This window comes from Xenopus laevis, chromosome 2L (assembly GCF_017654675.1).
Source record: "Xenopus laevis strain J_2021 chromosome 2L, Xenopus_laevis_v10.1, whole genome shotgun sequence".
NCBI classification, from domain to species: Eukaryota; Metazoa; Chordata; class Amphibia; order Anura; family Pipidae; genus Xenopus; species Xenopus laevis.
In genome coordinates, this window is record NC_054373.1 from 30,755,988 (window position 1) to 30,768,617 (window position 12,630).

At 39.9% G+C, this 12,630-nt stretch overlaps 1 protein-coding gene across 4 annotated transcripts in view; it reads right to left on the reverse strand.

The window, feature by feature from the left end:
• The window catches only part of abr.L (ABR, RhoGEF and GTPase activating protein L homeolog), a 262,424-nt gene that overhangs the window by 115,127 nt on the left and 134,667 nt on the right, over positions 1-12,630 (reverse strand). For all 4 annotated transcript variants that reach the window (XM_018244805.2, XM_041580866.1, XM_018244806.2 and 1 more), the window contains 1 exon segment: positions 3,331-3,435. In XM_018244805.2, the coding sequence (XP_018100294.1) occupies positions 3,331-3,435 (105 nt within the window).

The following is a 12,630-nucleotide window of genomic DNA, read 5'->3' on the forward strand; positions in this document are numbered from 1 at the left end:
CCCTAAAATTAATTTGCTGTGTGGACCAGTAATATCTAGTTATGCCACTGCTGAGCATTCTGGATAACAGGTCCCATGCCTGTAATTAGTAAACAACCCCGCAGCACCTAGTTTTTATAGGTTTCTTATTTTATAAAGGAATAAGGTTGCAAACACTGATAAATAGCTAAGTTAAAGTCCACAATACTACTGCTATATGGCACATGCTTATGTTTATAGATCCTCTGATTGTTTTACACATTCCGGTGCAAATCCTAGTTCTAACTGCTTGATCTAGAAGTGAAGCTGCATCAGTATAGGATAGAAAGTGCTGAGGTTTTAAATGATACATCTGATTTACACTAGGTTAAACGTGCTGCTTATTTCTCTGAATTAATTTACAGATAAAGACTAATCTATGGCTCCGTATAGAATACAATCTAGCTAGCAGCACCTTGTTTGGTAGAGAGGAATGGCCAACATGCATTATTATTGCTAGTTATGGAAAAAAAGGATACATTAACTTACGAATAGTGATGGGCAAATTTTTCCCATTTTGATTCGCCGATAAATTCTCAAATTTCCCACGAAACGGGCGAACAACTTGTGAAATGCGACTTTTGACGCTGGCGACAATTTGATGGCGTTGAAATTGACGCTGGCAACAATTTCGACGTCGCCGACATATGAGGCACATTAGAGTCATTGTGCGTCCGATTGTCGCCGGCGAATTTTTTGCCGCAAATTCACGCCTGGCATATAAATTCGCCCATAACTATTTACAAATCAAGGTATTACAAAGCACCCCTAGAACTCCTCACTTGAGGCTAGGGCTGCCACCTTTTCTGGAAAAAAATACCGGCCTTCGTATATATTTATCTTTTTTCCCTATTAATAACATTGGAATCAACCATCATTTTTACCGGCCAGGTGGCAACCCTACTTGAGGCATTACTAGCTAGAGTTACAAAAGGAATATTCCGTGATACTGGATCAGCTGATTGGCAAAAAAAAAAACAAAAATCAAACCCACAGTTTATAATCTTGTAGAGTGAAATAATCAGTGCAAATGTTTTTATTTTATCTCTCCCCAAGCTGAAATATAACATTCAGACTGACTGTGTTGCAATATTTTTATTGTGATTATTTCTATCATTTCCTCTTCACATCCTCAGGTCTGTCATAAATCAAACCGCTGCCTGGTCTAGGCCCTCTCCTTAAATGTGAGGAACAGCTTGCCACAAGCTAGGGAAGGACTAGGCTTCAGGTGAGAGCATCCCAGGTGGGTGGCAGCAGAAGGGTTAAGTCAGTTGGAGATTTGCTTCATGGAAAAAATAATTCTGTTAATATTGCAGATGCCAGTGTTGTCTGTACCACACACTGTGCCCACAGGGTAAACATGTCTGCTTTATCTTATCTTGCTTTCTGGCTGCACGCTTTCCCCATTGGCTGCTTCTAGAGGTTTTTGCTCTCTTGTTCTACACTCTTGCTCTTATTAGGGAATAATGTACCCCTTATTGTAAAATATAAAGATAATACAAGTCACCAAGGATTTCCGTGACCTTATAAACGCTGTGCCCCCAGTAAAAACATTAAAGGGCATGTAAAGACAAAAAAATAAAATCCCATTTTTACTTTCTTTAATGAAAAAGAAACCTATCTCTAACATACCGTATATACTCGAGTATAAGCTGTCCCGAGTATAAGCCGAGGTACCTCATTTTACCTCCAAAAACTGGGAAAGCTTATTGACTCGAGTATAAGCCTAGGGTGAGAAATGCAGCAGCTTCTGGTAAGTTTCAATCAAAAAATTGAGGGTTTCTGCTCCCATTGGAGGTGCCGGCGTCTCGTTTTTGAATGCTGGCGAATATTCTTGAAAACTATTCTTGGACACCGGCGACTATTCTTGGACGGCGGCGACTATTCTTAGACGCCGGCGACTATTCTTAGACGCCGGAGACTATTTTTGCGCTTGACCCAAATATAAGCTGAGGTAGAGTTTTCCAGCATATTTTGGGGGCTGAAAAACTCGGCTTATACTCGAGTTTTTAATTAAAAAAATGTGTACCGTTTTTATAAGAAACCTGACTGTATGCAGTGAAATTCTTCATTTACTGCGGTGGATAGGAATTGTCTGATGGTCCCTAACTGCTGAGCAGGGAAACAATCATACTTATGAACAGCAGGGGAGCCCTGCCTTACTTCCCAGCCATGCAGAACTCAAGCAGCTTTGTTTATGACGATCCCTAAGCAGCCCAGACCACACTGAGCATGTGCACAGTCTTAGTCTTGCAAAGATGTTTAACAAAGTTACAAGATGGTGACCCCCTGTAACCAACTTTGAAAGCATAAATTATTTGTTTGATTAGGCTTGTGGTGCAGTTCATGTTTATATTTAGTATACAAAATACAGCATTTCTAGCCTTATTCTATTTTAGACTTTACATGCCCTTTAAAATGGGATACTTTTCTGCTGCCATTACCATTGAATACCCTGTAAAGTTTGAACTAGGCATCTCCTAAAAACAGGAAAATCCCTGTTTTATTCAGAAAAAAACCCCCAAAAAAATATTAAACATTCCCTCTAAAAAGTGCGCAAGGATCCTTTGCCTGCAGCTTTACTTGCACATTTGAACTAAATAAATCAGGTTCCACTTGTATTTAAACAGCTGCAGAGCTTGTTTGGGTTTTATAGTACAGGTATGGCACCTGTTATCCAGAATGCTTAGGAATTGGGGTTTTCCCCATAACTTGGATCTTCATACCACTAGCAAATCATGTAAACATTAAAGAGACCCAATAAGCTGGTTTTGCTTCCAATAAGGATTAATTATATCCTAGTTGGGATCAAGTACAATCTACTGTTTTATTATTATAGAGAAAAAGGAAATAATTTTTACAAAATTTGGATTATTTGGATAAAATGGAGTCTATAGGAGATGGCCTTTACCTAATTCGGAGCTTTCTGGATAATGGGGTATACTGTATTTATCAATACTATATTTGGTCCTCTAGAGTGAAATTCCGCCACTCTCCATTCATTTCTATGGAATTTTGAAAGGCGTATTTATCAAAGGATGAACTTTCACTCATTGATAAATATTCTTTTAAAAAACCCATAGAAATGAATGGAGTGTGGCGGAATTTTATTCTAGAGGACTGTGGCGATCTGACATCACTTTTTGATAAATGTACCCCCCATGGTTTTTCCGGATAACGGATCCCACACCTGTTTTGCTTTGTGGATAATTGTTCCGTCCCACTCTTTAATAATAAGCCTCCAAATCTTCTGTACCGGGATCACCAACCTAAATATGTTCTTTTATTCATGTAAGGTTAGTGGGTACTTACCAGCAGTAGAGCTTCCAGTTGATTTATATAAATTTCTTCACTTGCCAGAACCCCCGACAGGACAAGTTTTCTCATCAACAGGCCCTTGTCCGATTCACTTTCCCCCTGATAATCACAGAGAAATACATGTTACACAAGAAATATTAAGTACATACATTTACTTGATACATATGTATATGTCCAACATGCATGCATACCCCAATAATATAACTGGCATGGTTTCAGGGAAACGGCTATTAACTTCTCAAAACCACCAATACCAAACTCTTCCACCGACACCCACTCCTTTTTTCGATCCCTAACAGAAATATTCTCTTAAATTTATTGTAGGCTACATATATGACATTTATCAAATCCAATAATATTCTGAATAAATGATTAGGATAAAAAGCATTGCAGGCAATGGCACATGCTACATGAACAAAGGAGGAGTCCAACTATCCAGTGTAGAGTAAAGCACCGAATCCCCTCCCCCACTGCAAATAATTCACCCTTCCATGTAAAATTTCATTCCTAATCCAACAAGTGTATTTTTTTTAGTTGTAATATTGTTGTGTGGGCACCATCTCAGGTCATTTTGCCTGGGCATGTGCTTTCAGAAAGAGCCAGTGCTATACTATGGTAGGGTCCTGCAGCGGGTCAGGGACCCGCTGGTTACCCGCAAAAACCTGCAGTACACTGCGGGTTGCGGGTAGAAGTTGATGTCACTTCCGGTTTACAATGACAGCACTTCCTGATCCTTTTTCTTGTTAGCAGGTTGCGGATAAGGTACTTGCGGGTCGGGTCCAAGCGGGTAAGAATGCGGCTTGCGGGTATGGGTTCCAAAAAAATGGACCCGCGCAGGACTCTATACTATGGAACTGCTTTCTGGCAGGCTGTTGTTTCTCCTACTCAGTGTAACTGAATGAGTCCAGTGGGACATTCATTTTTACTATTGAGTGCTGTTCTTAGATCTACCAGGCAGCTGTTATCTTGTGTTAGGGAGCTGTTATCTGGTTACCTTCCCACTGTTCTGCTGATGGGCTGCTGGGGGGAAAGGGAAGAGGGTGATATCACTCCAACTTACAGTACAGCAGTAAAGACTGACTGAAGTTTATCAGAGGACAAGTCACATGACTGTGGGCACCTGTGAAACTGACAATATGTCTAGCCACATGTCAGATTTCAAAATTAAATATAAAAAAATATGTTTGCTCTTTTGAAAAAAGGATTTCAGTGCAGAAGTCTGCTGGAACAGCACTATTAACTGACGCGTTTTGAAAAAAACATGTTTTCCCATGATAGTATTGCTTTAAGTATGGACCTCACCCCTGGGATGTCGAACAACTACCCAACACAGAACTCAGACAAAATTCTTTCCAGTGCAATAGCAAACAGGACCCTTGTTAGCTGCCTAGGGATGCCTGTAAGCCACTTGTTGGTCAGTCATTCCCCTTATGTACAGAATAGGGAGACAGGCTGGAGCTGTACAAATAAAATGTAATAATACTGGGTCTGGCATCATCATGAGATCTTTATGGGCATTACTCTGTGGTTTATCTGGACTCAGTGTTTACACTGGATTTGCTCAGTCAGCTGCAACTGAACCCATGTTAAAGGCCCCCATACACCGGCTGATAAAAGCTGCCGACAGACCGAGTCGGCAGCTTATTGGCCCGTTAGTGGGGCCATCCGACGGACATTCCCGATCGATATCTGGCCGAAAGTCGGTCAGATCTCGATCGGGTGGGTTAAAAAAATCCCGTCGGATCGCGGGCGCATCTCTGCGTTTATCCGACCACGATCCGACCGCCTGTTCTCCTGCATTATGATCTGATTGTTGGGACCTAATGTGGTCATATCAGGCAGAGATCTGCTCGTTTGGTGACATCAACAAACGAGCGGATCTCTATGTCTATGGACACCTTAAGAGTGTATACGTGGCTCATTTATAGTAAGAAATAGTGCAAGAAGTGGAAAATTAACAGATCTAGCTCCCATACAGAAGCAGCTCTGCAGTGAATTTGCACAATTTACATATAGGGCTCCCAAATATAGGGAACATCATCGGTTTTACCCATCATCTGTATTCACCTGTCATTCCTTTAATCTCCTGTGCCCGAGAGCTGGCTGTGCATCCCTAGAGTCTGCATGAAGCAAGGCAAAGAGAACACAAATTCTATAAAGGCAATAATGGGAGTGATCAGTAAGTACTACTTCAGGAGGCAGCTTTCCTGAACCGTCTTCATGTTTGCTAAGCAAATCTGCAACCTCTGTACCAAAGGGCAACATGAAGTAGCTCAGCAGCCTCGGCTCATGTATTTTTAAAGGGAAAATGCACTCCTTTTAGACGTATTGATCTTCTGCTTGTTCACTTACAGAAGGTAAAGCATAAAGGAGGTGTATGCACAAAGCCAGAAACACTGTAAATCTTCATCCTTCTCTCACGAATTCAGTCACAATAACAGACCAAATGAATGCTCGTGCTCTGCCAGTGTGATGCCACAATTACATGGACAAACAGCAGATATATTTTTTTGTATCTGGGTATTACAAAAATAATTGTAAAAACGTTTTCAGGTGCAATTCCTCTGGAATTGTGGGACAATAAGATCCCCCATCTTAAGCTGGCCATAGATGTAAAGATTTTTAAAAGATCTTTTCATTATCTTTAGACCAAGCTTAACTTGAAACGATCGTTTAAATGCACGATTTGTCCATCAACTAAAAAGACCATTTTAAGTGATGTTGTCTAGTTGAAGCCAGAATCGGTCTTTCATCAAAGAAAAATCTTTGCGTCTATGGGGACCTTTATAATGGGGTTCATTTACTAATGGTGCCCCCCATTAGTAAATGTGGCCACCATTAGTAAATGAGACCCATTATAAGTGACTGCATTGATATAATGCACACCGGAAACTATACACCATCACACTTGCGTAGATAAACACAAAATAGTTTTATATAGGCCCTGGTTAACTTTTCTGTCTTCGGGAGACTTCAGTTAGAAAGAGTGTATCCAATGTTTGTAAAATATAAAAAGTAAAAGGGCTTACACACCAAGTTTAGGGAGTAATATTTACAGGTCAAACAGTCCTAAAACATAAGGGCTCCATACACAGGCAGATAAACTTGCAAATTGGTCTGAAGGGCCTGAATCAGCAGATTAAATATGCTTGTGTATAGCCAGCCCACATGTAGTGATGCAGAGGAAATTTAGTGTCACAGACAGAAGGGACTATCAGGACCTGGCCATACATATCCTGATCCACTCAAGACCGGACTGGGAGGAAAAAGCAGCCCATGTATTCACGTGCATGCAAAGTACGATATATATTTCCAAACCCAAAGTTAACTAGAATTAGTGTTTATTAAGAGTCCATTATATACACTCTATGTGCTGGAACTGGCCCTTGCAACAAATATCTCACCCTAGTTTCTATAACAACTATTTTATCAGATGGTCAAATATTGGCCACATATCGACCAGGGAAGCCAGTCGGAGGGCCCCCTAGACTGGGCAATAAGCTGCCGACAATCTGTTGACGGCTTATATCGGTGTCAGTACATCTTGCCTTATGTATGAGCTCCCTAGTTTATAAAATTATCATTTGGTGGTAGTATTTTCTATTTAACAATAATATGAGTTATATACCAGCCTTTTCAACAACAGATATAGGATCTGTTTTCAAGAAAGCTAGGGACCTGGGGGCTTCCAGATAAGAGCTCTTTCTGTAAACTTTGATCTTCATACCATAAATCTATCAGAAAATCATTTAACCATTAAATAAACCCAATAGGCTGGTTTTGGATGAAATACAAGGTACTGTTTTATTACAGGGGAAAAAATCATTTTAATAATTTGGTTTAGTTGGATAAAATGGAGTCTATGGGAGATGGCCTGTCTGTAATTGGGAGCTTTCTGGAAAAATGGGTTTCTGTATAAAGGATCCCATACTTGTATTGATTAAGACTCCTCCAACAAAAAAATTATTTTAAATCATTTTATGCTCAGTTACATTACTTATATAGAGGCCAGGGTCAATCATCACATAGCACTAAAGTCACATAGCCATTACATATGTAATACTGATACTATTAAGTAGTTTAAAGCCCAAAATAAACTAACCAGTGCGTTCTGGTGTCACAGTTCACCCAATTATGACAATTAAGTTGGCAAACACACTACATTTAAAGGGGTGGTGAACTTTTAGTACCGTATGTTATATAATGGTCAATTTTAAAAAAACTTTACAATTGGTCTTCAAACAAATGCTCTGTAAGGCTACATATTTATTGTTATTGCTACTTTTTATTGCAGTTTTCTATTCAGGCCTCTCTTATTCATAATCCAGTCTCTTATTCAAATCAATGCATGGTTACTAGGGTAATTAGGACCCTAGCAACTAGAGTGCTGAAATTGCAAACTGGAGAGCCGTAGAATTAAAAGCTGCAGAATTAAAAGCGTAATTATTTAAAAACCACAAATAATAAAAAAAGAAAACCAACTGCAAATTGTATCAGAATATCACTACATCAGAACCGGGCCAGGCACCCTAGGCGCGACCGCGAATCGACGAGAGCAAGTGGGCGGTCGGCAGAGAAAGGACCGGACTAGGGGAAGGTGGCAGAGTAAGTACGTACCTGGCACCCCTCCACCTTTGCACCCTAGGCACGTGCCTACTCTGCCTACCCCTAGTTCCGGCCCTACTCTACATCATACTAAAAGTTAACTCAAAGTTGAACAACCCCAAAAACAAAAACAATTACTTCAGATCACCTTGTCTGCACACAGGGGCCCCAACCTGCTGAATTCTCCATGCACCTTCCATTGTATTTCATTTTTTATTAATGTCATAGAGCAATTGATTAGAAAGGCAGACCTGTGGATAATGTGTTCAAAAACAATAATGTAGATAAAGGAATTTCAAATGCAAATATAGTTTTATGACTGCGGGCATGTTTACAGTTAACAAATATATACACAACTCACACATAAAGGGACCTCTTCTCCTTTAACAGGAAGAGAACTGAATAAAGAGAAGGGAATGTCTGTGCTTAAACACAGTCACTACTCATACAATGTAGTAGGCCAGAGACACTTTCTAATTGACTGGCTTGTATTTCAAGGGTTCTCTCTGCCTTATTGACTGGACATACATCAGCCCAAAATGGGAAGTGACAGCCCTAGAAGTAATTGGAATCCATGAAATTAGAATTTCAGTCCAAAGACTGTCTGAAAGTTTATCGTTGCGCATGTTGTTGTACATTTGTTTAGGATGCATGTAGAAGTGATTTACTTCTTCTCTGTAATAATACAATACATTGTACTTGATCCAAACTAAAATATATTTAATCATTACTGAAGGCAAAACAATCCTATTAGGTTTAATGTTAAAAGGAGAATCAAACCCCCTGCTATTACAAATCGCTACCCCCTACCCTACATAGCCCCCCTCTCTGCTCCCCCCCCAGCCTAGGTGTTACCTCCTGTAATTGCCCCTAATTCTTTACTTAACTCTCCGTGCAGAGTCAGCGCCGTGGAGCTCATGGGCGACATCTTGGCCTCTTCGGTCGTCTTTGGGAATTGAGCGGCGTATTAGTTCTCCTTTAAATCATTTTTTAGTAGACTAAAGGTGTGGAGATCCAGTACTTTGTACTTGATTCAAAACTAAGATATACAGAATCCTTATTGGAGGCAAAACCAGCCTATTGGGTTTATTCAATCTTTACATGATTTAATAGTAGACTTAAGGTATGAAGATTCAAATTATGGAAAGATCCCTTATCCGAAAACCCCAGGTCCTGAGAATTCTGGACAACAGGTCCCATACCTGTACTTCTATAGTCAAAAATAATAGCATCTCATATCAACGAATGCATGAGCCCGGGCTGTACCACCCAGTGGATGCACTTGAGTTGCTAGCCTATAAGGAGCCCATTCTGCATAGGAGTTTCTGAAGTGAGGTTAGGGTAATTCATGCACTTAGCTAATGCACTTTATACTGCAAATATAAAGTATAATTTATAGCTTATGGTACCCTGCAAGGCCTTTGTCACAAACATCTTAGTTATGTTGAGAAAGGCAAAAGGGCAAAACACATTTTTTTAAAAATTATTTAACTATTTGTGCAGCGGCTATCCAGTTGCTAGGGTCTCATTTACCATAGCAACCAGGCAGTGGTTTAAATGAGAGACTGGATAACTAATAGGAAACGACCTGATAAAAAAAATAGTCCCAACATTTCAGTAGAACCCCCTTTTTACGTTTTTATAAGGACCAGAAAAAATGGTGTAATATCCAAGAAATGTAAAATCAACAAACTTGCAGAATTTTGTAAAATGAACATGGTAACTAGGGGGTGTGGTCACAAAAATGGGCGTGGTCACACATTTTCGCCGTGCTACAAATCATTATGTCCCTCTTTCTATTTTCTTGCCTCAAGTATGTTATTGGAATGTGGGAGGAAACCGAAGTATTCGGAGGAAACCCACGCAGACACGGGGAGAACATACAGACTCCTTATAGAAGGGCCCAGGTTGGAATTGAACCCAGGATTCCCAGGTGCAAGACACAGTGCTACAGATAGGGTTGCCACCTGGCCGGTATTTTACCGTGGCTTCGATTAGGCTGGTCTAGAATACACAATGTGATACCGTGAAGAGAAACTTCCCCTGTAACGTTCTGGCCTTCTCTGGACAAGGCTCGTATTGTGTGCTTCAGGTTTTCCACTGCCTTTCAAAGACCTACAGTATATTTGAATATCTGGCCTTCCAATTCATCTGTCACATCCTAAAAATAAACTCTGTTTAGCTCGAATTTGTATTTGCATCAAGCTCATTTACATTAGGGGAGTGTCTGTATAATTATATATCTGCCCCAGCCAATTGCTGCTACTGATTGTGCTCTTCTCCCAATACACATTTTATTATCCGGCATCTGGTGATGCGTGCGTGACTCTCCAGCCAGCGGAGTTGCCATACAAAGCACTGACACTCCTCTGTCTATTAAAAGCCCTCTCTGTACAATGCCCCCATTTATGCACGGGATTCAACATTACCCTCATACTTTGATTTACTCTTTTATTTTGTTTCAAATGAACACTTTGATTGTTGCAATGTTCAAGCCTTTAGTGTGCATCTTGTTGAATAAGCTGACACAGGAGATTTCAAAGGCATAATAACAGTATAATTATGTTTTCTTTTATTAGGAAAAATTTATTTTGGGGTCGACTTGTCCTTTAAGTGGGGACTTCACCAGTAATGAGCTCAGTCCAAAATTAGGTTTGTCAAGATTTTTTGATTCTTTGTACCTGAGCAGAAGGAGATGAGACCACTAACTAAGCGAATGCAGGTGAAAAATATAAGGGGAAGTAGAGTCTTAAATAGAATAAGGCTAGAAATGCTGTATTTTGTATACTAAATATAAAAATGAACTTACTGCACCACAAGCCTAATCAAACAAATAATTTATGCTTTCAAAGTTGGCTACAGGGGGTCACCATCTTGTAACTTTGTTATACATCTTTGCAAGACTAAGACTGTGCACATGCTCAGTGTGGTCTGGGCTGCTTAGGGATTGTCATAAATGATCAAAACAGCGCAAGTCAAATAATATCTGCCAGAAGCTGATACAGCAAGACTGATTAATAATCAGAATATGCAGACTGCACGGGGTCCTGTGTTGTCATGTAATCTAATGTGGATTTTATAGTTTTTGTATTTTTTATGCTGTTCATAAGTATGATTGCTTCCCTGCTCAGCAGTTAGGGGCCGTCTAACAATTCCTATCCACAGCAGTAAATGAAGGGAGAATTTCACTGCATATAGTCAGGTACACATGTTTTAATTAAAGTATATTGGAGATAGGTTTCTTTTTCATTAACGAAAGTAAAAATGGGATTTTGGTTTTTTTGCCTATACATGCCCTTTAAATACTGATGCAGATGGAGAGTTTTATTTACCCTTATATACAGTTGTGCTCATAAGTTTACATACCCTGGCAGAATTTATGATTTCTTAACCATTTTTTTTTAGAGAATATGAATGATAACACAAAAACCTTTCTTTTGATTAGGGTTCCCACTTATCATAGGAAAGAATTAATGAGACGGTAAATTCATCAGACATTTATGGGCATATTTATCAAGGGTCAAATTTTTAAAACTTCGAAATTCAAAAAGACCAAACGAAAGGTTTTTTTTGGCCGAATAGGTCAGTTTTCGATTGAATAGGTCCATATTTGACTCATACGAATTGAAGTAATAGCGCATTTGAACAAATTTGAACAAGTCTACCAATTGGTTCAAAGTAGGTTCTAGGAGGTCCCTCATAGGCTAAAACAGCAATTCGGCATGTTTTAAATGGTCAAAGTCGAATTTTTAAAGAGACAGTACATGATAAATTTCAATATTCAAATTTTTTAATTTTTATCAAATTTAAATCGAATTTGGACTATTCATTAGTCGAGGTACAGAAAAATAGCTCGAAATTAGAATTTTTTTCATTCGAAAATTCACTTCAATCTTTGATAAATCTGCCCCTGGGTATATCAGCACTAGGCTGATGAAAGCTATCTGCTTGTTGGTTGCTATGGTTTACTGTACCTCCGCAACATTAAATGCATTTTTTTCCTGCTAGTTGAAGTAACTTGTCGGCTCTTCTGGTTGTGTAAGGGATAAAAGCTGCACAAAAATCTTGCATACACCTGCTAAAAAAACAGCGCATGGTACAATATCCTTGCATACACTTGTGAAGAGTTTGATGTGGGCGGACGCACAATGCAAACTGCCAGCTCCGCAGTCGGATCAGTACTGTTCCACAGTTAGGTGAGAATTCTGGAACGGTCTTGCAGAATCAGGGGGTAGGACTATGGAAAAGCTTAGAAGCAGCTGCTGCAGACTAAACAGCCATTGTTTTGTGTATAAACTGAAGCTTTGGCAGGATTACGGGAATACAGGGAGGGGGTCAGAGTAATGGCTCACTTATTTATTTCTTACACAAAGCCTGAAGCTTTGGCAGAAGTGTGAGAGCTCAGGACAAGTTAGAACTGCTAGTGTTACACATACTCCTTGTTCAACATGCCCACGGGTACTTACCTCCAGCGGGCAAGGGACTTGTAACGGAGTGCCAGACTGCCAGCTCACTCACAGGGCATGAGCACACATCTGGAACATGTGCAAGAATTAATATGCCTCATTTAACTGACAAGACATGGGCGTCGTTTCAGCAAACCGGATGCAGGTGCACAGGTATATGCATCAGCTATATGTCAATGGAACTAGGGGTAGGCAGAGTAGGCACCCGCCTAGGGCGCAATCA